Source organism: Rhinolophus ferrumequinum, chromosome 13 (genome assembly GCF_004115265.2).
Source record: "Rhinolophus ferrumequinum isolate MPI-CBG mRhiFer1 chromosome 13, mRhiFer1_v1.p, whole genome shotgun sequence".
NCBI lineage: Eukaryota > Metazoa > Chordata > Mammalia > Chiroptera > Rhinolophidae > Rhinolophus > Rhinolophus ferrumequinum.
Genome location: NC_046296.1, coordinates 32,862,910 through 32,887,311, shown reverse-complemented (window position 1 = coordinate 32,887,311; position 24,402 = coordinate 32,862,910). Strand labels below are relative to the sequence as shown.

The 24,402-nt window shown below is 39.9% G+C and overlaps 1 protein-coding gene across 1 annotated transcript in view; it reads left to right on the top strand.

Moving 5' to 3' along the window:
- Positions 1-1,378: 1,378 nt before the first annotated feature.
- Positions 1,379-24,402, top strand: part of EML6 (EMAP like 6) — a 240,439-nt gene continuing 217,415 nt past the window's right edge. The window contains exons 1-2 of the mRNA XM_033125253.1: positions 1,379-1,518; positions 2,362-3,086. Coding sequence (XP_032981144.1) covers positions 2,890-3,086 — 197 coding nt within the window. The 5' untranslated portion in view covers positions 1,379-1,518; positions 2,362-2,889. The remainder of the gene's footprint in view (positions 1,519-2,361; positions 3,087-24,402) is intronic.

Genomic DNA, 24,402 nt, shown 5'->3' with positions numbered 1-24,402 from the left:
GGCTCTTTCAATTTATCATTGCTTGTTATATCTACATTTCTTATTTCCTCCATGAAGTCTTTCCTGACATTATAGCTGGTAAAGCTCTTCACTGCTGAATTCTTATACAGAATTTATCGTCTCTATATAACTCATTAGCACTGTTTTACGGTATGGCATTATTGGTCATCTATATTTTTGCTTAGGTCTCAAATCTTTTCCAGGCCATGTTATTTATTTTTAAATTTATTTTTGGTAGTGCCCTTATTGTCTAGCACAGTAACACCTCACATATATGTAGATTCCTGTTTCCTTAAAAAGAACGATGAAACCAGTTAACATCCTCTTCATTGCTGCTGACAGCAATTGCTCATCCATACTCTGGCACTTCTAATCTTCCTGAGGCTTTCCTACCATTCAGAAGGCTGTATTAAAGCTTGAGGTAGTTAAAGAACTGAGTAAATGATTACACTGAAAGAAAGGAAAGGAAAGGGAAACAGAAAAGGAAAAGGAAAAGACATGCTCCTAATGTCCCTTCTTTCATCCTTTTGGCAGCCTTTTCATCACCGGGTTTTTGAAATCTCTTTCCACAGGTCATCTGTGGCCACAATTTGAAAACAGCGTACTTCAGAACACAATGCAATTCACTAACTTTTGGTAGGAGAAACGCCACCGACTTTTGCATCTTAGGGCCAACGATCATTGTTCATGGCTCGAACATGTTTCTATTTCCAAAATCTAGTTTATCCTTAAATATCCAAGTCCTTTAACTTACGATGAGGCTTATATAAGGGAAGGCAGTGGTTTTTAGATAGGGCAAAGTGAGATAAAATCCACAGCATTTTTCTTAAACTTGGCATTCGTGCACTTTAACAGATTAAAATCCATCTGACTAAAAAAGGAAAACTGGAATATGAAACAGATTTGGACTTGAGTCAGCTACAGTAACTTTCACAGACTAGGGCAGAAAAAAACTCTCTAGGTGGGCAAATCCATCGCTCATCTCCATAGATACACACTCAGGCCGGCCTGCGGCCTCTGTCAGTAGGGAACGAAGGGCGCTGGCAAGAAGTCGCCCCGTGTGCGCTTTCTTCTGTTCAGCTGGAGAACTGCAGGCACCGCGGATGCTGGTAGCTGTCACTTGGCGGCCCCCTCTGTGTGTATGGAATCCTGGGACTTGTGGACTGGCTCTGTCTGCTCCCCGCCTGAGCTGGCGTTGAGAGGACTACATTTCCCAGGATGCTTCAGGGGAAGGGGCAACCTAAGCCGGGAAAAAGGAGGGGGCATCCCCAGAGCCCTGGGGCGTAGCCGTTTCTAAGTGCACTGAGTGATCTCGCCTAGTAACCACCCGCCGTTCCCGAAAGCTGCGTTGTGGCCCCGCCCCTTGAGCCCAGGCTGGAGGGAGAACCTGTCTCCGCGCACCCCAGTGACGAAGCCAATCCCTGGGTGCGGGAGGCGGGGAGGGGAAAGCAGGCAGAGGATTTTGTTCACCCGTGACAGATCCGGGACGTGCTGGCGGCTCCCACTCCGAGCAGAGAGGTTAGAGATAGAGAGAGTGGGGATGATCCACGGGCGAGGCTGGATCGGGTGTCCAGGACACCACCACCGCGGCAGTTAGCGCTGGTCAGGGTGTCCCTGGGGGCCGGCATCCCTTGGACCCGCAGCAGTCGGGGTGTGTGTGTGTGTGGGGTGTGTGTGTGGTGTGTGTGTGTGTGTGTGTGTGTGTGTGTGTGTGTGTGGTGGAGGGGCTCACGGTCCTCAGTGGTTGGTTCTGCGGACATCCCTGCCCCACGGCAGGCTAGAGGCGGGACCCTTGAGCCCGCAGGACCCAGTAGCTAGCGCAGACCTGCCTGGGGAGAGGTACACGATTTTTGCCACCTGTTAATTATTTAATTTCTTGTTGACCATGAGCGTCTGTAGGTAACGCTTGCCTGCCTCCAACTGCACTAGTGTCTCATTTCCTCCGATTCAGAAAAATCTTTTATGACGCTTGCAATTGGAGTTGGTGATTAGTGAGAACTGCCAAGTTCTTTATGGTTTTCTCAGCCAAGACTGGGTTCATGGAAGATACGAATTTTAAACACATACACGATAACTAATCGAAACATCTAAAAAAATGACCATTGCATGTTCACCCTGGCTTAATGGGGAAATAGCCAATGTTCTTTCAAATCATATCAGCAACCACCAGTCAGCAGCATTTAGGGCATATTTCATATCCTTAAGGAGGTGGGTCTGGAGGGAGAAAAGGGGAGTAGTTGACAACTGGGAAAAAAAAAAAAGAAAAAAAACTTGGTTTAGTTTGGGGATCATTTTCTTGGACTGGGTGACTTATGCAAAAAATCTGTTTCTTTCTTCCTTGCTCTTGCATCCTGGATATAGACTGTCAGTTTCGGATCCAAGGATGGTGATGGCAAAGCTTAGCCGGGTTCCCTGTCAAATCAAAGCTGTCACAGAATAAACCTCGCTGCCTGCTGCGAAGCCTCCGCGCACTGCAAACTTCAGTGAGCAAACTGGGTAATCAGTGTTTGGATATGCAGATCCCTGATTTAAAAGGCGGGGTGACCCCCACAAGAACCTCTCCCGGGGGCCAAAGCCCGCAGGTGCAGTGAGGCGTGCGCGCAGGTGCTGGCACCCCCGAAGACGCCTGGCCCGCGGAGAGGGAGTCGGGGCACCCGGCGGGATCCGGCGGCCGCGCACCGGCGGCTTGTTCTCCCGTGGCGGCGGCGGCGGCGGATGATGGTGGCGACCGGCGCCCTGGGCTGTGTCTGTGCGTCGCCGCGGAAATCAGCGCCCGGTGCTGCACACTGAGCCCTTGCAGGTCCTCCGCAGCCCGAGCCTTCGCGAGGACAGACCCGGCGCCAAGGGGCAGCGCGGGGGGGCCGGGGGGGCGACTGGGGTAGGTTTATCATGGCGGATCGGACAGCTCCCAGCTGCCAGCTGCGGCTGGAGTGGGTGTACGGGTACCGGGGTCACCAGTGCCGCAACAACCTGTACTACACAGCTGGCAAGGAGGTGGTCTACTTCGTGGCTGGGGTCGGGGTGGTTTACAACACCCGCGAGCACAGCCAGAAATTCTTCTTGGGACACAACGACGACATTATCAGGTAAGGAAGTGGCCTGGGGCGGTGGGGAGGGGTTGAGTGTGGAGGTTGGAAGGCAGAGAATTGGGGGAGAAGGATGGCCAACCAAGCTTTCCTGGGGTCAGATGTGGGAGCCCCACAGAATAAAGGATTCTCTCTGGAGCCGCATGGAATACAGAAGGGCTACTGATTCTGAAGCTAGGGCAGATACAGGGTTGGGGTGCAGGTGGGGAGGGAGAGATTCTCTGTATTCCCCCCGGAAAGCTTTTGAATCTCTAAGGAGTTGAATGTCCTGATGCTTTTTTGGTGTTTATTTCTGTTACAAGTGGAAGGATCCTGGGTAACTATCAAACACTTCTTCCTTCCCTAACTAGGTAAATGTAGGACCAGTAACCTGAACTGTGGGTATCATCTTTGGGAGGCTTCACAGTAGATTCCTCAGCAAGCAAGAGGATTAAAAAAAAAAAATTAAAAAAAAATTTGCTACAGGTAATTTGGAATCTTCATCCCAGTTGCTTTGAAACTGGGAAATTTCTTCTGCAGTGGGTGGGGAGTTTGTTCTCTAATATTTCACTTGGCAGTGTTTTAATGCCAAAAAGCTTATTTATACACTAAATGGATGCTTCCACAACATTGCTGAGGTTACAAAAGGCTGGCAGCTGCTGGACCACAAAATCCAACCAGCCAACCCGCAGAATGACCAACATCTGGTAGCGGATGGCCAGGACTGACTAGAACACCATTGGATGAAGTCATTGTAGGTATCCTCCTAAAATTATAGAGGGACATATTTTGATTCTTAGCCTTGTCCTCTTATCTTTGGACCAGACACATTTTTTTCCCTCAGCCCTTGTTAGCTTCTTGTGTGACCAGCAAGGTGTGGTCCAGATCCTGTTCACAGGGAATCCCTTTGAGCCTTCCGCAGGTGAGGAAGTTGTCCATGATATGGGAGCTTCAGAACACAGGGAAAATTAATTTGCTGAGGATGGACTACAACTGACAGAGTCCATATTTGTACCTTCCACACTTGTGTGTTCATCGGTGTAGGACAACTTCTATCACATTTTCAGAATATTGCCACTTGGGCTCTAAGTTTGCCTTTCATAATAAAATAAATGGTTAAGTGGTATAATGTTAGTGGTCTTAATTTCTCCCTGGGAAGAATGATTTAAAAGACTCGTTCCCCTTCCCTGCCTTTGAGTATTGTGCTTATTCCAGAGCTTTTTTTCTTCGTGAGACCTAAATTTGAAAAATTTAGTAAAAACTTAACAGTTGCAAATACAATGAGATATAATTTTTTAAAATCTTGACTTTTTGAAGATGAAGATTTTGAGTACTAGGAGCTCTACTGTTCTCAAGATTTGGTGGAACTGACATGTAAAACTTTTTTCATGTCGCATGTGACAAAATAGTTCTTCTCTCCCTGATACGGCAATGGTTGTGAATGGAGCATCCTTACCTACTTCTGTCCTGCGATTTTGCTTCTCTCATTGCCTGGCTGATTATTAAAGTCACAGGAGCAAGTGATTAACAGTGAGTTGTGAAAAGGTTAGATATTTAAAGATTTAAACCCATTATGTTTTTGCTCTTTCTTAATGCAGTGCTTTCCATTATACCATGAAAATAAGATCTAGTCCTTTAGGAGAAGAGAGAGAGTGGCGATTCAACAGAAAATTCCCTGGGGGTAAATAATGTTTCTGTGACTGTTCACTTACCTACTCTGAGGATTTGAACTCCTAATCTTAATTTTTTCTCTAATAGGAAAAAAAAATGACATGCACTATTGAAACTGAAGGTGAGAAGAGGGTGGAGTTGCAGTAAACTGCTGTTATGACTGGCGCTGGGCTAGTGGGGATGTGATGATATCTGGCTTAAAGAAACACTCAGATTTGAGGAAAAGATGAAGTGATTTGTATACCTGGGTTTGCAGGGAACCTCACTTGAAAAGCAAAACAAAGACAATTTAGCTTCTGGTCTATTTATTGTGGTTGTTACATATTTACACTGAAAGGTGACATAATAGTAAGCCTGCCACAGAGAAAGAACTTTATTGCTAAATTTTCCATATTTGGTTGGGTCTGAGTATGCATAGGTGAGCAGAGTTCTTTAGTATCCATGTATGTCTTTGCACATAGGAATAAATTAAGTCCAAGAGAATAAAAAAATACAAACCACAGATCATTATGTAATTAGAGCTGTAAAATTAGAATGTTTATACTGTTATTTTGCTTTATCTTATTTTGTAAATATTTTTCCTGGTGAAGGCCATGCACAAACCGTAATTGTTTTTATTCTTAGTATGCGGGACTCTTATGTGTCATTTCTTTCATAATTTTAATCCCAGAAACATTAAATGTTTGAAATTAATATTGTAAAGTGTTGGGAATATTTATGTATTAACTGTGTATAGGAAAATTGTACTCCTTTACCTTTATGAACTTCCAGTCATTTCTGTGTATTGCAGTTTTAGACTACTGATTTTTCACTTAAAATATTGAATTTGTCATTAAAAGAGAAGGACTGTAGCTAAGGTTTTAGTGCAAAAATGTTTTGTTTTCTTGGGGAATCATTACATGCGTATAAAACTTCTAACCCTGACTCCATCAAATGAGATAACGTAAGTAATTGTCCAGTTAGCTTTTGTGTTAGTTTGAAAGATATGTTCACGATGCATACATTTCCTACTGCTTTACTAATTGTGCCACTTTCCCTAGAGTATTAACTAGAAAGCAGCCCAACAAATATTGATATCGCACTCCATTTTAGAAAACCATGTGGTCTCTGAGATCAGGATGAAACTTAATAATAATGTAGGATTAGGCAGAGCTCATTAGAGCTCAGCCTATGTGTCCTCTTGATTTGACAGACTATGTGTTTAGGTCAGATTTTTTTAAAAAAAATGTTGCTATGTGAAGCATAATGTGGTTGATTGGATGTGGAGGCTTAATTTTATTTTCTTGACTGATTACTCTTCAACACAGATAATAGATTTGAGGATGATGCCCTGTTTTAGCCCTGATAACATTGCAACATGACAAGTAAACACCTAAAGCAGTGTTTGCTATTGGGTGAACAACAGGACTCAAATCAGGGTTGGACGGCAAGGACACAGAGATTGGTATAATTGCTAACTTGGTTTCTACTTCAAGTAGCAGAACATGACAGAGAAAAGGAGTAAATAAAAGAAAAGGTCATGAACACATTTGCTGTCTGTCACCTCCCTTCCATTTTCACTGTGACTTAGTTGTGGCGTTCATCTTATTACTCCAGATCCCTATATTGCTTCTGACTAGTTCCCTGGCTCCATTTTCTTTCCTCTCATTTTTCAGCTCTGTTACAGGGAGGTTTTTCTGCAATACTGTTTCAGGGGAAAGGGCACTGACTTTGACCTCACACACACTTAGTATGAACCCCACTCTGCCTTTTACTGAAGGTACCTTCAGTGAGTGGCTTGACCTCTCAGTGCCTTGTTTATTTGTGAAATGGGGGTAACGATTCCTAAGTTGCAGAATTGTAACTATTAGAAATAAGGTATGCAAATGTTTAGCATGGAGCCTGGCCCTTCGTTGAAGCTCAGTAAATGTTCTTAATGTTAGTCGTAGTATTTAATTAAACACACACACATATATAAAAAACAAAACAATGATTCTTTGTTGCCCACAGGCTGAAGTTCAAACACCTTAACTTTCTATTCTTTCTGGCCCTAACCAGCCTTTCTACCCTTCTTTTTCTTTTTCTTTTTTTTTTTAAAAATCATAAATTGTTTGCTTTCCACTTGCCATATAGTAAGATCACTCTGTTCTTTCCTACCTCATTCTAGAATGATTTATTTCACTCTTCTCCCCCTGGTCCCCCTCCTCCCCAATGGTATAGTGGTGGGAGCAAGGGCTTTGGTGTTAGAGAGTCCTGAGTTTGAACCTAGATTTGCCACCAGTTGGGTGACTCAGGCAACTTGCTGAAACTCTGTGAGTCTCAGCTATCATCAGTGCAACAGCGAATCATCTATAAAATGGGTGTTTTAAAGGTCTTGAGCTTGTGGAGACTACATACAAGGTGCCCCACAGTGTTTGCCAAATAGTAAGTGCCCACCACAGGGGGCCTGTTTTATCCATATCCTGCATGGCCCCTTCTGCTTCAGTCTCACCTCTCCCGTGAGACCTTTTGCTCTCCTTAGATGAAGGGGTGCCTCATGCTCCTAAAGTTTTGCATCTTTCATGACCAATGCTGCTCACTTAATGGGTATCACTTAGTACCATTCTTTCATTCTGAATATTTTCAGTTTGTAAGTGTATATAAGATTCTTGAGACTGAGAATGAATTTAATACCCGGAGCCAATTTCCTGCGTGCAGACTCAGTGCTAAATGTGTACACAGATTTATCTCATCCATCCTCTCAACAACCCCATGACATGGTACTATTATTAGCCCCTGTTTACTGGTGAGGAAACCAAGGCACAGGGAGGTTAAGGATCCTGCCCACGGTCTCTATTTAGCAGACTATAGAATGGGAATTGGAACCCAAGTGGGTCAGGTTCCAAATCCCAAAGTCACTCCTTCACTGCTTTACAGACTCTTTCATTTTTCTCAGTCACTGTAGCTCTACCACTGTGCTTGTTTCTAACCAGAACTTAGTAAGCTACTTGCTCCTTGGAACTCTGTTTATCAACTCCATGCTTTAATCAAGAGTATTTGAAGTAGATTGCTAGAACTCAGTCTAGAAATGGAACCGTGTTCAAGTTCACTTGAGAATCACCATTGGCTTTGAAACAATGATCTCCTAGACATGTTTAAAATAAAACTTTTAAATCTCGTTGTGACATGGCTAAAATAATCCGGTGCTGCAAATGAAATTGAACATTTTACGAGAGGATCTCACAGCTATCGTTGGACCAGGAGTATTGGGCAAACAGGTTCACGAGAAGGCCTGGAGATGTGCTGTCATCTTCTTTAGTCCCTTGATGAGTTTGAAATTGTGAAACATGGGGGTAACTATAAGGCGTGAAACCCATATTGAGTTGAGTGCCTGCTTTGTATCAGATGTTATATATCCCGGGGGTGCCAAAAACGTGTCCACAAGCGGACACTTTGGTCAACGTTGCTCAAGCAGCAGTTCACCGTAATCAGAAGTGTCTGGATGCTGATGGTAACCACTTTGAGCACCTCTTGTAATTGCAGAAGTCAAAGGTGACTTGTATTCGTCTTTTGTTATCGGGATATATTGAGTATTACAATTTTAATACAGTTTTCCTTTCTTAAAATGTGTATACATTATTTTGGCACCCTCTGTATATATATTCTTTCTCATTTGCTTATTCGTCAAAAACTCATTTCACGTCTAGAATGTACCAGGTGCAGGGGGTACATCAGGAACATGACTAAGTTCTGCCTTCATTCTGGTGGGGGAGGCCAACAATAAATGAACAAGAACAAAAGGTGAGTATAGATTATGATAAATACTGAGAAGGGAATGGTCATAAAGAGGAACTGGATGAGGTGGGAGTGTGGGAGTGACCTTAGATAAGGTTTCCAGAGCAGCTCTCTAGGGAGATGGCATTTAAGCTGAGACCTAAAGGATGAGAAGGGGAAGATAACTGAAGATGCAATGACAGAGGAGAGGTTACATGCAAATGCACCAGGCTGGGAAAGAGCTTGGTGTGCCCAGAATTCTGTATAGATACCGAGAGAAAGGTCATCGTAATTCTTATCCAGGTCATTAATGCCTCATGGGTTTGGGCACCATATGTCCTAGATTTCCCAGGACAGCCATAAATATTCCATGTAGTTATTGTTATGGGTACTCTTGTTCTGGTCATATCATGGACCTCTATTTTAAATTCAGAATATATGACCATGTTTTTATTTTTAAAATATGGTTACTATAATGGGTTGTACCAAAGCTTGAAAAACACTGCACTGGACATACAATCTTACAAAGAACGATACTAGCTCTACCGCCAACAGTCAGTTTGAGCATAGATTATATTGTGGTAAGTGAAACACTGTTCCATGGCAGCATCTTGAAGCAGGGCTGTCCTAGGGCCTCCCCTACTGACAAGGAGGTGGAACTGAACGCCTCCGCAATGTAGGTGACATGTTTGCCACCAGAAACGAAAAAGGAAGCAGCTGGGAAGGCTGATTTGCTGGCTTTGCTTCCGGAGCTGACTCTTCCTCACTGGAGTGGAGTCACTCAGAAAGCCATCCCTTACCTAGAGGACTACACGTCTTCAGAAGTCAGGCTCCTCTTATAGGCTTAACTGGAGTTTGTCATGTGTGGATTGGTCTTAAATGTAACTAAAGTGCTTAAGAGAAAACAGTTCTTCTCATAATGTCACTGTGAATGGAAGTCAGTAAGGCAGCTGTGAGTCCTGATATTGTGCATTTCTAACCAGCTCCTAAGGGGTGCTGACACTGCTGGTCCCCACGCCACTCTACACAGCAAGAATGTAGGTATGTTTCAGAGCTCAGTAGACCAGTATTTTTTTTTTCAACCCAAAAGATGTTGCCAGCTAGTGAAATAGACTTTTCATTTTAAAGCAGGCACTGGTTGGAACAAGTTAGGGAAATGGTGAGCCTGTCCATGTGATCAGTGGAAGAGCACGTCCGCGGCCTCTGTCGAGACATAATCTCTTGAGTGTATACCCAGGAGTGGAGCTGCTGAATCATATGGTAACTGTAGGTTTAACTTTTTGACGTATTGCCACATTTTTTTCCAAAGCAGCTACACCATTTAACAATCTCATCAGCATTGTATGAGAGTTACAATTCCTGCACATCTATACAAACACTTGTTAGTGTCTGTCTCTTTGAAAGTTATAGCCATCTTACTGGGTATGCGGTGGTATCTCATTGTGGTTTTTATTTGCATTTCCCTAACAACTATTGATCACTTTTCATAAATTTATTAGCCATTTGTATATCTTCTTTGGAGAAAATGTCCTCTCAGATCCTTTGCCCGTTTTAAATTGGTTTATTTGTCTTCTTGAGTTGTAAGAGCTCTTTATGTGTTGTGAATATAAGAACCTTATCTGATATACTATTTGCAAATATTTTCTCCTATTCACTGCGTTGTCTTTTCACTTTCTTGATGGTGTTCTTGGAAGCACAAAAGTTTTAAATTTTTGATGATGTCAATTTATTTTTTTTTCTTTTGTTGCTTATCCTTTTGGTGTTATATCTAAGAAACCATCACCTAATCCAAGGTCATAAAGATTTATTCCTATGTTTTCTTCTAAAGTTTTTATAGTTTCAGCTCTAACATTTAGGCAGATGATCTATTTTGAGTTCTTTATATATTGTTTGAGGTAGGGGGTCCAGCCTCATTCTTTTGCATGTGAATATCCAATTGTCTCAACCCCATTTGTTTAAAAAACTATTCTTTTCCATTGAATTATCTCGGATGTCTGCAGTCTTTGAATTCCCTAGCAGGGGACCCATTCCTCTCACACAGAAGACACTGAACATATGGGGACTCAGGAATAGAAACAATCATTAAAAAGATTAACCTAAAAGGAATAGAAGTGCAAAGCTTTGGTTGCTAGCCCATATTTGTAAAGATGCTGTTAGGTCCTATGAAGGATATATAGATTTTTGTATATTTTAAGAATATAACCATTTATACTTTGAGGAGCGAGTGCAGTATTTAGTAACTGCTGGTTTGAGGGACAGTCTAGATATTGGCTTTATTTACTTCCAAAGATTCTTGTTTTTTAAAAATGAATTTACAGCCTTCAGCCTTGCTGCTGGAGACAGATCTATTGAGGCAGCTGAGGCAGTGAGGCGGTATTGAAAGCCGGGGGAATGATCAGAGAGGGTGTCCCTTGACCTCTACTCCTTTATCAGTTCATTTCTGGATGGCCTCAACCCAGGAGTTGAAGGAATCCAGGATGGCCCACTGGTTCTCTGCAATTCCCTTTTCCTTCAGCACGAAGGAAGGGAATGACACGCCAGCTCTACCTCCCAGAAGAAAGAAGCTTTCTCTGGATTGGTCAGAGATATTAGACTGAAATAGAAATAGGCTGGTCAAAGAATTAGTCTAAGTTATTGAGAATTATTTTAAGGCATGAGGATCATAAGGTGAAGAGAATCTTTTGGAACTCAATTATAGGGAGTATGGCTGGCCTCTCAGGCGCTGCAACATACACAGGCAGCTAGTCCTTTTCTATTTATTTTTCTTGCAAGGACTTACATCTCTATTTCTCTCTGGATAATATATGTTTTGTTTTTCTTTGATTGGAGACTGGCTTCTTAACTTAATGATCCATTTTGCATTATCGTCACCAAAAAAAAAAAAAAAAAAAGTCTGTCTCAGCCCCTCAGCACACATGGCTATGTGGCTTGGTCCTACAAAGCCAACCAAATCAATGTTTTGAGTCTTAATTCCAAATGGATCATTAAGTTAAGAAGTCACAAGCATTTCTTGAGTGTCTGCTATGTGTCATAACACTGTGCTAAGCACTGGGGACCCAACAGTGAACAATATGCATCTCCTGTCCGGGAGCTTACAATCATGAGTGCAATATTCATAAATAAATGAGCAGCTGGATGTGGGGTGTGCAGTTCTATCATAGTTAGCCCAAGGTATTTGAGAGCCCCAGGGCATACAGCTAATGCATTTATGGGAGGCGGGGGTGGTCAGAGAAGGCTTTCTGGAGGAAGGAACATCATTAGATTTAGGCTCTGGGCTGCTCGCCCTGACCGCAGGGTGGATCATGGAGTGTTGGAGAGAAAGTCTGGAGATGCTTGAAGTAATCCACATGTGGATTATGGTAAGCAATGCAAATATTCTGGAGATTCTAGATTCCTGGTGATTGGGTGGATATAGGTGATGGGTAGAAGGAAGGTATACGGTAATGATCAAGTTTCTGGCATAGTCAATGGTGGTCATCATTCACAGAAATAGAATTAGCAATAGGTTCAAGGTCAAAGGGTGATGAGTTCAGCTTTGAACATAGTTAGATTGAGGTGTCTGAGGGACATCCAAGAGATGATTATACACATATATGGCTCTTCTTGCTCAAGAGAGAACTGTGGGAGTTGCAGTGAGTGTGTAAGTGTAAGTGAGATAACCCAGAGAGCATATGCAGCAAAGAGAAGAGGCCAGGGTTAGCGTTTTGAAGAAGACGGACTTTTATGAGATCAGCAGAGAAAGAGGTGCTTGTGAAAGATGGACAAGTCACAGGGGGGTGAAGAAAACCAGAAGAGCTGAGTGCCCCAGAGCAGAGAGTGTTAAGGAGACCCTCAACAGTAAGTCTGGAAAAGGGCCCCGTGGATTTAGCGATGCGAAGGTCACTGATGTGTTGCTTTTACTACATAGACACTGGGAATGATTATTTTTGTCTGGGTTGTACTTTTATCTGGGTTTTAAACTTTCTGTTACAGCAGTTAGAATTCCAAGGGTCATTTCCTCTTAGCTTTACGTTTCTTCTTACAACTCCTTTATATATTTTGCTCATGCTCCAGTGAGTTTTATGCTGCAGTGATAGCAAGCAGTCATCTCAGCTTAATGACTTTTATCCCTAGCAGACTGGAGCTCTTTTTTTTTTTTGGACAATAGGAGACATTGTTATAGAGGTTGCTTCCAGAGGTAAAAAGCCTTCCAGGCCTATTATTCTGCATGCACAGTAGACAGGAACACAATCACTTTGCCCAGACCATGTTTATCTATGTGAGAGCCTGCCCTGCTGCTGACAATGAATTGACAAGCCATCCTTCTTGCCTTGAGGGACATTCAGTTTTTAGTTTATATGATAAAATGAGGAGGAGGTATACATTCTTGAATGCTTCATCTTTATTTTCTTCCCAGAATGTCACTTGGATTTTTATATAATCTATAGGAGAAATGTGAGAAGATGTTCAATGAAATAAACACGTGTCCAGTGCTTACTATGTAAACGACGGCGTGCAGGCAGGCCAGAGTGATGACAGTTATCCAAGAGGAAACCCTGAGAGCCTGTCATGCCTTCCCTCTTGCATCTCCATCACCCAGTCCTTCCCAAGTACCATTGATCATGTCCTCGCTCTCTTGCTGCTCCCTCCCTAGTTTTTTCCTAGGCACCTGTGCTTTGGAGATTAAGCACCCTCGAGATGCCATCTGTTTTCAGTAGGGAGTACTGAATGAAGGTGCAAGTTGAGCAGCTGCTTCTCCTACTCTCACTCAAAGCTATCCTTAATCAAGAGGCATATCTAATGTAGCAACAAATCAGAGGTTTGAAAATCCACTTATTGTGTTCCTAAGGACAGATTTGTGGTTTCAGGTTTTATAATGATTTATTATTTCTTTTCAAGACTAGCACAACATTCTGTTTAAGTGCCTTGGGGGGTGGGGAACAACAGAACAGGAAAAAGAAAGGATAGCGGGTATATTTTTTGTTTGTTAATCTTTATAGACTGTCACACTGCAAAGATTAAATTATAGGCTCAAATTTCTCATAATTCAGAGCTTAGTTTTTTTCTGAGCTAGAGCAGATTTTCTCTTTAAGTGATAATTGTTTTGTTGTTATTTCATAGATGGAAAATGATTATGTGTATATCGGCATCTTTAATTCCGTATGTGTCCCAGTTTCATCTAAGTCTCTCTCGAGTCTCAGAAGCTAATTCAGCAGCTAGTTTTTTCCTTCTGGATGCCACAAAAAGTGGAAATTATATTTCCAGCGATAAATCAGTGAAAGTATTGAGCAGTAGCCTGCCACGAGTGATCATGCAGTGGTGCTATATCAAGGAGGCAATCACTCAGAAGACATTCTAGAAGTGGTTACAGGCTGTTAGTTACTAGATGTCTAAGTTACTTTTCTCCTGTTCCATATGCCTTCAAAGAGACTGTGCATTTTCTACGGTGTATGCTCATTTGAAGTGAATACAAATCCTTGACCTTTTCCCTTAAGCATTCTTAGGAATTTTTTTTTTAATTTATTGGGGTGACAATTGTTAGTAAAATTACATAGATTTCAGGTGTGCAATTCTGTATTACATCATCTATAAATCCCACTGTGTGTTCACCACCCAGAGTCAGTTCTCCTTCCATCACCATATATTTGATCCCCCTTACCCTCATCTCCCACCCCCCACCCCCCTTACCCTCTGGTAACCATGAAACTATTGTCTGTGTCTATGAGTTCTTGTTTCTCATTTGTTTGTCTTGTTCTAGGAGTTTTAAGTATAGGATTCTAAAAAGAGATTTTATTAAATATCAAAGAGATATACAACATTTTGGCAAATATGGGTAAAGTATAAATAATAATTAAAAAGATTGTATTAAATAGCAAAGAGATATACAACATTCTGGGAAATATGGGTAAAGTATAAATAATAATAATTTTAGAATTTTGCCAAATATTTCCACTATGTTGATGGATAAAATGCTTGATTTCTTTTCTTCTTTTTTTTTTTATTAAAATTTATTGGGGTGACCATGGTCAACAAAACTATATAGGTTTCAAGTGTACAATTCTGTATTACATCATCTATATGTTGCATTATGTGTTCACCACCCAGAGTCAGTTCTCCTTCCATCACCATATATTTGACCCCAACTTATTTTCATAATTAGACCACCCTATGCAGTGACTTGAGAATCTAAAGTCTTCACATATTCAAAGCAGGCCATTTCACCTTTCTTAACCCCAAAAGAAACACATCTAGCAAAGGACACCCTTCTTTTCACACCAGGTATGATTTCTGGGTAATAAGGTAAAAGTTCTGTTAGATTGATATTTGGGTGGTAGCAAATGAAAATAGGCAGCTAGGAAAAACAAGACAAGATCCCAGAAATTCAGAACAGTGGAAGTTAATGATGAGATTTTCAAACTGTCTCTATATTTTTAAATTTAGATTAGCCTTGTTTTGGGCTTTCAAAAACCCTCAGATAGGAATTAAATAAATATGTGTGAAATGACAGGAAACAAAATTGTTACCTCTCTATACATTTCTGGTGTAACCTCTCATGTCACTATACGGTGAGAAAACTAGCATGTACGTATGTCTGAAGCCCACATAACAAATGAACTTAATTCTCTCACTTAAGACTAAAATGGCAATAAAAAAAATGGTACTTGTAAGAGGGATTAGAACTTAGTAAATTTATTTCAGGCTCTTTGTTTTGTTTAGGCCCTAAGCAAAAATACTATGTTAATTAGCATAATTGATTTGGTGGATGTTATTTATCCTTGAAATATGTGAAATTATGAAAAAAATGGAAGCATATGTGGAAGACTGTTGAACAGTTCTTGTTTCTATTAGTATCTTGTTTTAATCTTGTTTATTCATAGCTACATTATAGAAATTTATCTAGGATTACTACTTTATATTAATACTTATATTACAGAACTGAACCATTATTATTCATTCTAATTTTGTGTGTGGTTATATGTTTTTATAATTTGTAGGTTAAGAAAATTTCACTTTAATATGTGCAAGGTGTTCCAGTAATTATAGAGGAAACTAATTCCTTTTAGTGCAGTTTATTACAAAAATAAGGGTAAAATTATTTATTGACTTTTGGCAAGCCACCAAGAAGAAATTATAGTTATTTGACAGAAAACTCGAGAAATCAACAGTAAGATGATATAAGAAATTATCAAAACTGTGATTATATGGTGCCAAAGACAAGTTCAATACATTTATTTGCTTTTCATACAAAAGTTTGCCCCAGTGCTTTTGGTGAGCATAATTTTTAAGTGACGCTCAGTTGAAGTTGGTTCTGCTTAAAGCAAAGGCAACAATCTTTTCTCTTGTCTCTTGAGTAAGGCATGTGGTGGGCTCCAGGACTGCCCATGGCTCACTGAGCACCACATCCCCTTAGCCTGGCTGCCCCTCCTGAGACCTTGGTTTAGCTTTAGGATGTGGCCTAGAGAGAACTCAGGTGACGTGCAGATTGATAATCCTCAGCTCCTGGGACTAAATTAACTTTTTAGACCTGGCGTGATGGCTTAGGGAAACATACCATTCAGAGAAGCTCCATGGCCATTTATTCACTAGTCAGTCCATACTCTGAGGTAATTGTTCCTCTGGCAAGCCGTAAGAAACTCGTGAGAGAAGCTGGTGATTGGCATCACCACCGCTGCAGGTTTTTGGTCTTTTAAGACTTTGCTTTCAAGGTAACAGAACCCAACTTAAATTGGCCAGAGGAAACAAAGGAATTCAGTAGTTTATGTCACTGGATAGTTCCAGATTGGTGTTAACCTCAGCGCCTGCAAGGACTCAAATGACTGTCAGTATTCTCTTAGCTTCTCTCTGTTTCCACCACTTGGCTGTGTTTCTCTCTGGTCATTGCTCTTATTCTCTCCTTTTGCAGACAGGTTTCTTTTAAGCTATGGGGGTGGGCATTATAATGAAGCCATGACTATGGATGTATTCAGGTTTCCAACCTCTCAACTAGAGACCTCAGAGGAAAAAGGAAGCTTTCTCAGCACCAGATTATAAAATCACAAGGAAGCACATTCTGATTGGCCTTGCATGGGTCATGTGCTCATTCTTTGGACTTATCACTGCAGCCAAGAATTGGGTATCATGGTTATGAAGCCAATGCAAGGAATTGTGATTGGCAGTCCTCCCAGAGCCACATGGGATGGGGAAAGATTAGTTCCTACAGCAAGGGAGAATTGTTATTACCAGAAGGAGAAAGAAATGTCAGGCTTACTGACATTTCTTTGGAATATTTGGATATTTGGAAAGCCTGACAAATGATAGGGCATTGAGCTTGAAATATCATTTGGAAAATAGTTGAGTCCAGCAAGCAACAGATCCTTTTGAATGGGGTGGTCACCTCCCCATTATCTTCTGTAGGTTGAGACTCAGAGCCATTTTTATGGTGACAAAGATAATTTACTTGGGCCAAAAGCAGAATGACATGTGACATGTTAAATAGCAAATGTGAAACCTACTACTGTGTGGAGGACAGAGATCACTTCCTTGGTTTAATCCTGAGAAACATACAAAGGTATAAGGAGGTTTGGGCATGATCTTGTTCTTAGCTTGGGGGTCTCCAATGGGAGTATAGATAAAATGTAAGATTCTAAACAGGAGATTCCCTTTAGAATACTGACTAGAAGGCTCAGAAGAAACTTTAGTTATTCAAAACACAAGGGAACAGAGAGAATTAAATTAAAGATTCTACTTCTAGAAAAAGAAAAAAAATAGGATTATATTTAAAGAAGGAGAAATTTACAAAACGAAGGGCAAATACTCCGCAACACACAGTAACACCCCCTGCCTCATCTCCCATATTTTTATTAAACTTTAGATTCATTTTTTAAAAAAATCACTGAAGTTATTTTGTGGGCTTATATTTAAATTTATTTTGCAGTTCAGAAAGACTATGTTATTATATGTTATTCTATTTCTAGCCTAAAAATTTTTCTTGTTGATCCTGCAAGGTTTGTTATGCAGCATCTATTGTGCCATTTATTATTACTTTTTGGCGTGTAAGTGCCTTCAATTTACTTCCTGAAAACTAAGGCAGTAAGAGAGTATCAAAAAAAGGATGAAAATTTTGTAATCAAGTTTCAAGAAAAAAGGGCAGTAGAATTTTGGGTTCATAATAATACCTGAAATGCTTTAGAATTTTGTATTGTACATGGTTAACATTTTGAAGGTAAACTTTACCATCCTCTATTTGTAACTTAGGCTTCCAAAACTTTTTTTTTTTCCCCCCACCCTAAGGATGAGTTCATTCCAGGTCAGCATTTTCAGCACGTCTAGCAACCCAATGTTTTTTCAGTTACACTGTGTTTAAATTACACACTGTACTTAGATCTGTTGTGAACCTCACAGAATCTCAGTTCTGCTATTTTTTAAAAGTTGCTCCCCCCACTATAATATGTATATATGCTTATTAAACAAAATTTTGAAAATAAGACTGGAAAGAAAAAATTCTCCATAAGTGAATACCAACTATACATTTTCGTAAGCTTTTAAATTCAAGTATACATATACAAAAAAGCGCACAAATGATCAGTATTCACCTTGATGAAATTTAGCAAGGTGAATACACTTATATAAATACTACATAGATCAAGAAATATAGTATTACTGCTATAGTATTCTATTGTGTGAACAAAATTTACTCTGTTTACCATTGGACATTTGGGCTCCTATAAATAATGCTTCTCTGAACATGCTTATACATGTATTTTGGCAGATGACTGTGTACTTTTATTTTGATATGTACCTAGGTCATAGGGAATACACACGTTTAGCTTTAATAGATATACTACTAAACAGTTTCCCCAAGCGGTTGTACTAATTTATGTACTGGCAATGTTTGAGAGTTCTAGTTCCTACATGGTCTCAACAAAACGGTATTGTCTGTCCTGTTCAGTTTTAGCCATCCTCATAGGTAGTAGAACATTGTATTTTTATTTTTAGTTTTTTCTGATGATCAATAAAATTGAGCATGCTGTAGACAGAATAATGTCCCTCCAAAGATGCCCATGTCCTAATCCCTGGGATCTGTGAATATGTGACCTTAACATAAGAAAAGGGACTTTATAGATGTGATTAAGTTAAGGATCTTAAATGGGAAGATTGTCCTGAATTATCCCAGCAGGCCCTCTGTAATCGTAAAGGTCTTTATAAGTAGAAGGAGGGGGCAGGAGAGTTAGAGAACGAGATGTTATGATGGAAGCGCTGATACAGCGTGAGACTCAACTGGATTAAATTAGAGCTTCTTCCAACCTGGCTTTGAAGATGGAAGGGGCCCAGTAGCCGAAGAATGTGGTGGAGAGCCTCTAGAAGGTGGAAAAAACGAGGGGACAGGTTATCCCCTAGAGCCTTCAGAAAGAACACAGTCCTGCGGATATCTCAGTTTTCGCCCATTGAGATCCATTTTGAACTTCCAGAACTGTAACATAATAAATTTGTGTTGTTTTAAGCCATCGAGTCTGTGGTATTTTTCCTATTACAGCAGCAATAGGAAATTAATACAAGCACCTTTTCATAGGCTTACTCACTATTTGGATCCCTCTCTTGTGAAGTGCCTTTCGACCATTTAAAATAACTGAGTTGTCTTTTTCTTATTGATATATAGGAATTACTTGTATAGTCCGAATTATTTGTATATTATGAGTCCTTTGTCAAATCTATATTGCAAATATCTTCTTTCACCCTGTAGCTTGCATTTTTACTCTTAACGGTGCCTTTTGATGATCAGAAGTTCATGATTTAATGAAGTCCAATTTATCAATCTTGTACTTCATAGTTAATGCTTTCTGTGACCTCTTTCTACAGGTTTGGGTCCTGGTTTTATATTGTTGTATGCAACATAGTGTCCTTAATCATTTCCCTTATAGGTGGACATTATTTTTCTTTTCATAAATGATGCTCTGATGAGCATTTTTATACCAAAATCCTCGTCTGGATTTGGGTTATTTTCTTATAAAGTGGAATTACTCATTTATTTCGGTTGTTGTTATCTGACGCTTCCAAGAACTTCTCTTTATTCCTGGCATTTTGCATTTTAACAATAATGCTGTTGAGCCTCTTCCATTCATTGTTCTAGCCTCTTTTGGGACCTTTCAGTCTGCAAACCCATGAGCCTCAAGTGCTGGAATGTTTTCTTGCATTGTTGCTGTGGTGATGTCTTTCTCTCCATTCCCTCTGCTCTCTGTTTTTCAAAGCCCTTTTAGGAGTTTTGGGGCCTCCTGGGTTGATCTGTAATTATAATCATATTTTCTGTATCATTATTATGTTTCCTTTTTTTCTGATAGATTTTTAAAAATTTCATCTTCTCAACTCTCTATTGAATTTTTTTCTATTATTATATTTTCGATTTGAACAACTCTTAAATTTACTTAATGTCTCTTTTTTATAGCTTCTTGTTCTTGTTTCAATATATTACAATATTTTATCTTATTTCTCTGAGACTATTGTTATTTGTTTTTTCAAATTTTTTTTTTATCCCCTTCTTGTCTCTATTACCTCAGCATTCCTTTTGCCCCCACATATATTTGTACTGGTATTTACCTTTCAGGTTCAAGGCTTTCATCTAATGTTGGGCATTTTGCTTTTAAGAGCAAGACTCTGAAAAGTTGATTAGAAGCTCTGTGTCAGAGGGCAGGGAGTGCTGAGTGGCTTCACAATCTGGTGCTAAGGTGGTGAGCCAGCTTTTTCATTGAAGGATGATAAAATGTCAGAACTGAGAGGTATTATCTCTTGTCTTGGCCACTTTCCCTAAAAAGAAATCCCCGAATCTCTTGCCTGGGGTTGAAATAGGTAGACTCTAAGCCAGGTTTCCAGTAGCCAAGTGGGGAGAGTTTCCATGGTTAAACCGACTCCTGCTTCCCACCCTGAAAAGGCCTCAACTCTCTCAGCTGGGCCGCCTTCCTAGAAAATCAACCTGCAGACTTCCTCTAGGGTGGGAGGAAGATATCTGGGGGACTAACTACTCCTTTATACAAACTCTCAACTAGTCCTTCTACGTCGCCCCACCCTGCACTCCTGCCTTCAGAGCTGTGTCACAGCTAAGCCCTGAGCCTTTCCAGGTTTCTGGCTGTGGCTACGAATGGGTGCTTCTTTCTGCTTGCCCCTCCCCCCTCCCACTCCCACTTAGATGTCAGCTTTCTTGCGGCTCTAAAATCAGTTACCACTTAATCATTTGCTTTCCAGATTCTTTTTGTTTTTCTCTTGCATATTTTTTCCCTTTGTTGTTCTCTTTAAAAGTTTGTCTTTTAAAATACCTCCCTATCATTTGAGTTTGGTTTTGGGGAGAAGCATAGATAAATGCTGTAAAACTAGAAGTCTTGCATTGAATTTTGAATGTCGATGACTATATTTTTTTCTTTTCTACAAATTCTATTTGATTTTCAGTTTTCTTTTGTTTTCTCCTGTATTCTTGCCATGTGATATCTATATCTTCTTTTATTTTTTATTGACTTTAAATATATTTTGAATGTTTCAAATTGTATTGTTTCCAAATCTTTGGCATGTGTGTTTGTGTGTGTGTGTGTGTGTGTGTGTGTGTGTAAGTGTGGGCACTCATTCTCTTGTTTTTGTGTTTCCTGACTCTTCCTTATGGTGGTTTGTTTTCCTTTGTAACAAAACAATATGCAATATTGGTTTTGGTGGGAGTCCTGCCTGCCCTGATTATGGAGACATCCTTACAGAGTAGGCTTAGCCTTTGTGTCTGCTTGGCCTGAATGTGCCTTTACGGTCTCTCTTATTTCTGAGCCTCTATACATGTGGTTTCTGGAATGTTCTCTCATCTCATCTTTGCTTGGCTCTTACTCATCTCTTAGGTCTCAGTTTAGATGTGATTTTCCTGGGACACTTTTCCTGATCTCCCACTCCCTTTATTCTCTCACAGTACCCTATACTTCCTTTATCATGGAATCGATTACTCTGTTATACAGTCATGCACTTACCTCTCTCTCTCTCTCCCTGTTTCCTGTATAACTGGGCTAAATTCTGAGAGGTCAAGATCAGGTTGTCTTATTCACCATTAGGAACTCAGTTTTTACTAACATATCTGTCTGAAACCAAGTGTCAGTAAATACTATTTCTTAAATGAATATGATGCTGTATCTTATTTTAAGAGGTTTTGAAGGGTTGGATTACTGCTTGGTCTGAGAGCACTCTTCTCTGTGCTGGTTTTGCTGCATTCCAGGTGACGCTCCTTCATAGAGCAGTGTAGGGCGGGTTCTGCGGTCCAAGCATAAAATGTGGATTGTTCCTAAGTTGCCTTTTGGAGCTATAGAGGATCTTCCTCTTATCATCTCTTCCACGTACAATATGTAAACAGATTGCATGCTTGGAAACAAAAATTGTCATGGGATGCTTTGCACTCAGCATATGGCACAGCTTCCTATGTGGCTCCCTCTTATACACAATGAAGCAGCTTCCATTAAGTGAGTGTTTTCCATTCCATTTTTATTTGTGAAATGGTAGAACAGCTGTGTAACAATCTGTTGCTTTATCGATAGTGGCCTCTTTTCAGGTAGTAAGAAATGACAAGTTCATATTGGGTAAATAATAAGATGTATATCTGATAATTAGGCCTATGGTTTACAGTGGCTTTGACTGGTATTTCTTATATACCCTCAAACCTTGAGTTTAAAAATACTGTCCAAAGTTTTCGTGTTTTCTTTTCTTTTCTTTTTTTTTTATAGCTATATGAATCTGTGACTTTGGTTTTCTGGAATATTTCTTATGGTAATACTGAAATGAAGAATAATGGTGGTAACTTGTAAAATTGTGGGGAAATGCTGAAAGGATTCACTTATTTTGAAAATAGCAATAATAAAATTCACTAATGTTTATGGAGTGATTGTCATGTGCCAGGCAGTCTTCTAAAAGCTTTACATGTGCCACCTCATTTAAATCCAAAGAAAAGTTGGATTTACATCAGTAAATATTCATCATCAAGCTATTGTGAGATGCTCAGGAGGGAGCCTTCATGAGCCATTTGGAACTGAATACATTTTAATTAGAGCCAAATGTTAGGTTGTGTTAAGGTGATAACTACTGCTATAATTCTTAGACTATTTTTGAATAAACTTACCGTTAAGTTTCCAGTAATACCTAGTAATGACAAACTGTGTAATTTGGGCTCGTGCTCCCAATGAAGACGACTAAAAAAGTTAGATGAAATTTAAAAATAAAATCTTTTAAAAAGCATTAAAAAAGATAGTAATTACTGGGGCTGAGATTTTACAGAAGCTGAGACTGTAGAGAAAGGAGCCATTTTTTCTCTGGGGGTGTTTCTAGGGGAGGCTGAGAACCTGGGGTTTTGGAGGCCTTAAGGGGTTAAGGTGACAAAAATTGGACTCTGTTATGAATCCATGAATCCTGGTATATTCATCCTCTGCTTTGAGCTGCACCCTAGGAATAAAGATGAACTGGGAGCAAAGTTCTCTCATACAGCTTGAGTCCTGTATTCCTGTCATTTACGTAACTGAGGGAAATGTAAGTGAGGAACTTGGCTTGAAAGGGAATCTGGAAGAAGCAAGTAAAAATGCTTTGTGGAGAATAATAGCATCCACGCTTCAAGTTACTTCTACAGATAATTTTTCAAATACAATGTCCAGTGACAGAGTTGACCAGGCATATGAGTAGACAAGACAAAAGGGGAAAAAATCAGCAGAAATATTTAACACATAATCATTTAGTGATTCAAAAGAACAGGAAGAAAGAGAGAGAATGGGGGTGGAAGCAATATTTAAGGATATAATTGCTGAAAATTTTCCAGAACTTATGGAAGCCATCAACCCTTATACTTAAGAGGCCGAAAGACTTCTAATCAGGATAAATGAAAAGATAGTCCCACCTAGACATACAATAGTGAAACTGCAGATAACCAAAAGTGAAGAGAAAATCAGAAGTCTCCAGAGAAAGAAGATAGACTACTTTCACAGGAAAATAGTTGGACTGATAACTCTCTTTTCAAAAGGATAATGGAAGGTAAATGGGAAATAAAGACATTTTCAGACTAAAATCCCTGACAAGATTTCCACCAGCAGCCCTACACTAAAAGAAGAATATTCTTTAGAATTTCTTTTAGTGTGGATCTGTTGGTGGCAAATCCTCTGTTTTAATTCTTTTTTTTTTTTTTTTTAAGGAGGGCAGGCCTCATGGCGGCCCATGTGAGGATCTGAACCGGCAACCTTGGTGCCTGCCAGCACCACGCTCTAACCAACTGAGCTAACCAGCCACCCCTGTTTTAATTCTAAAGGGTGTTTTTTAGGTAGAAGGAAAATGATCCCAGTTGGAAAGTCAGAGATGACAGAAGGACTAATGACAAATATGTGGATAAATGAACACTGAGTATATGAAACAATAGTAATAATAACTTGTTAAGTTTTAAAAATGTGTGTAATATTTAAAAAATGCATAACAACAGCAGCATTTAAGTTGAAAGAGGCTAAATGGAATTAAAGTGTTCCAAATTCTTTCTGGAAAGAGGGTAAAGGTATGGATTAACATTAAGCTTGTAGAGGTCAAGGGTACATGTTGTAATTTCTGGGGTAACCACCAGAAGAATTTACAAACTAATATATGAAATAAATGTAATAATAAACCTCTCACTTTCTATAGAAGATATAAAATTTGCCATCATAGCTAGCCCTCTTGTCTCCTCCTAGAGCTACTTTTAAAAAAATTTTTTGCATTTAAGGAAATAAATTTATACATGTAAGAGAACAGTTTTAAGTTTTACTAATTAGGTTCAGAGCAAGATGCAAGTTAATATGTCTCTCTTCTATCAATGGAAATCATTGAAAAGAAGTGGATGCCTTATCTTGCTAACTGCCTACATGTCCTAAATGTATTTCCCTAGACTTTGGGAGTTGTTTTCATACCCTCTGTTGAAAAAGAGTTGATATTTTCAGCTGTCTAGAGTCTAGCATCCTCAAGG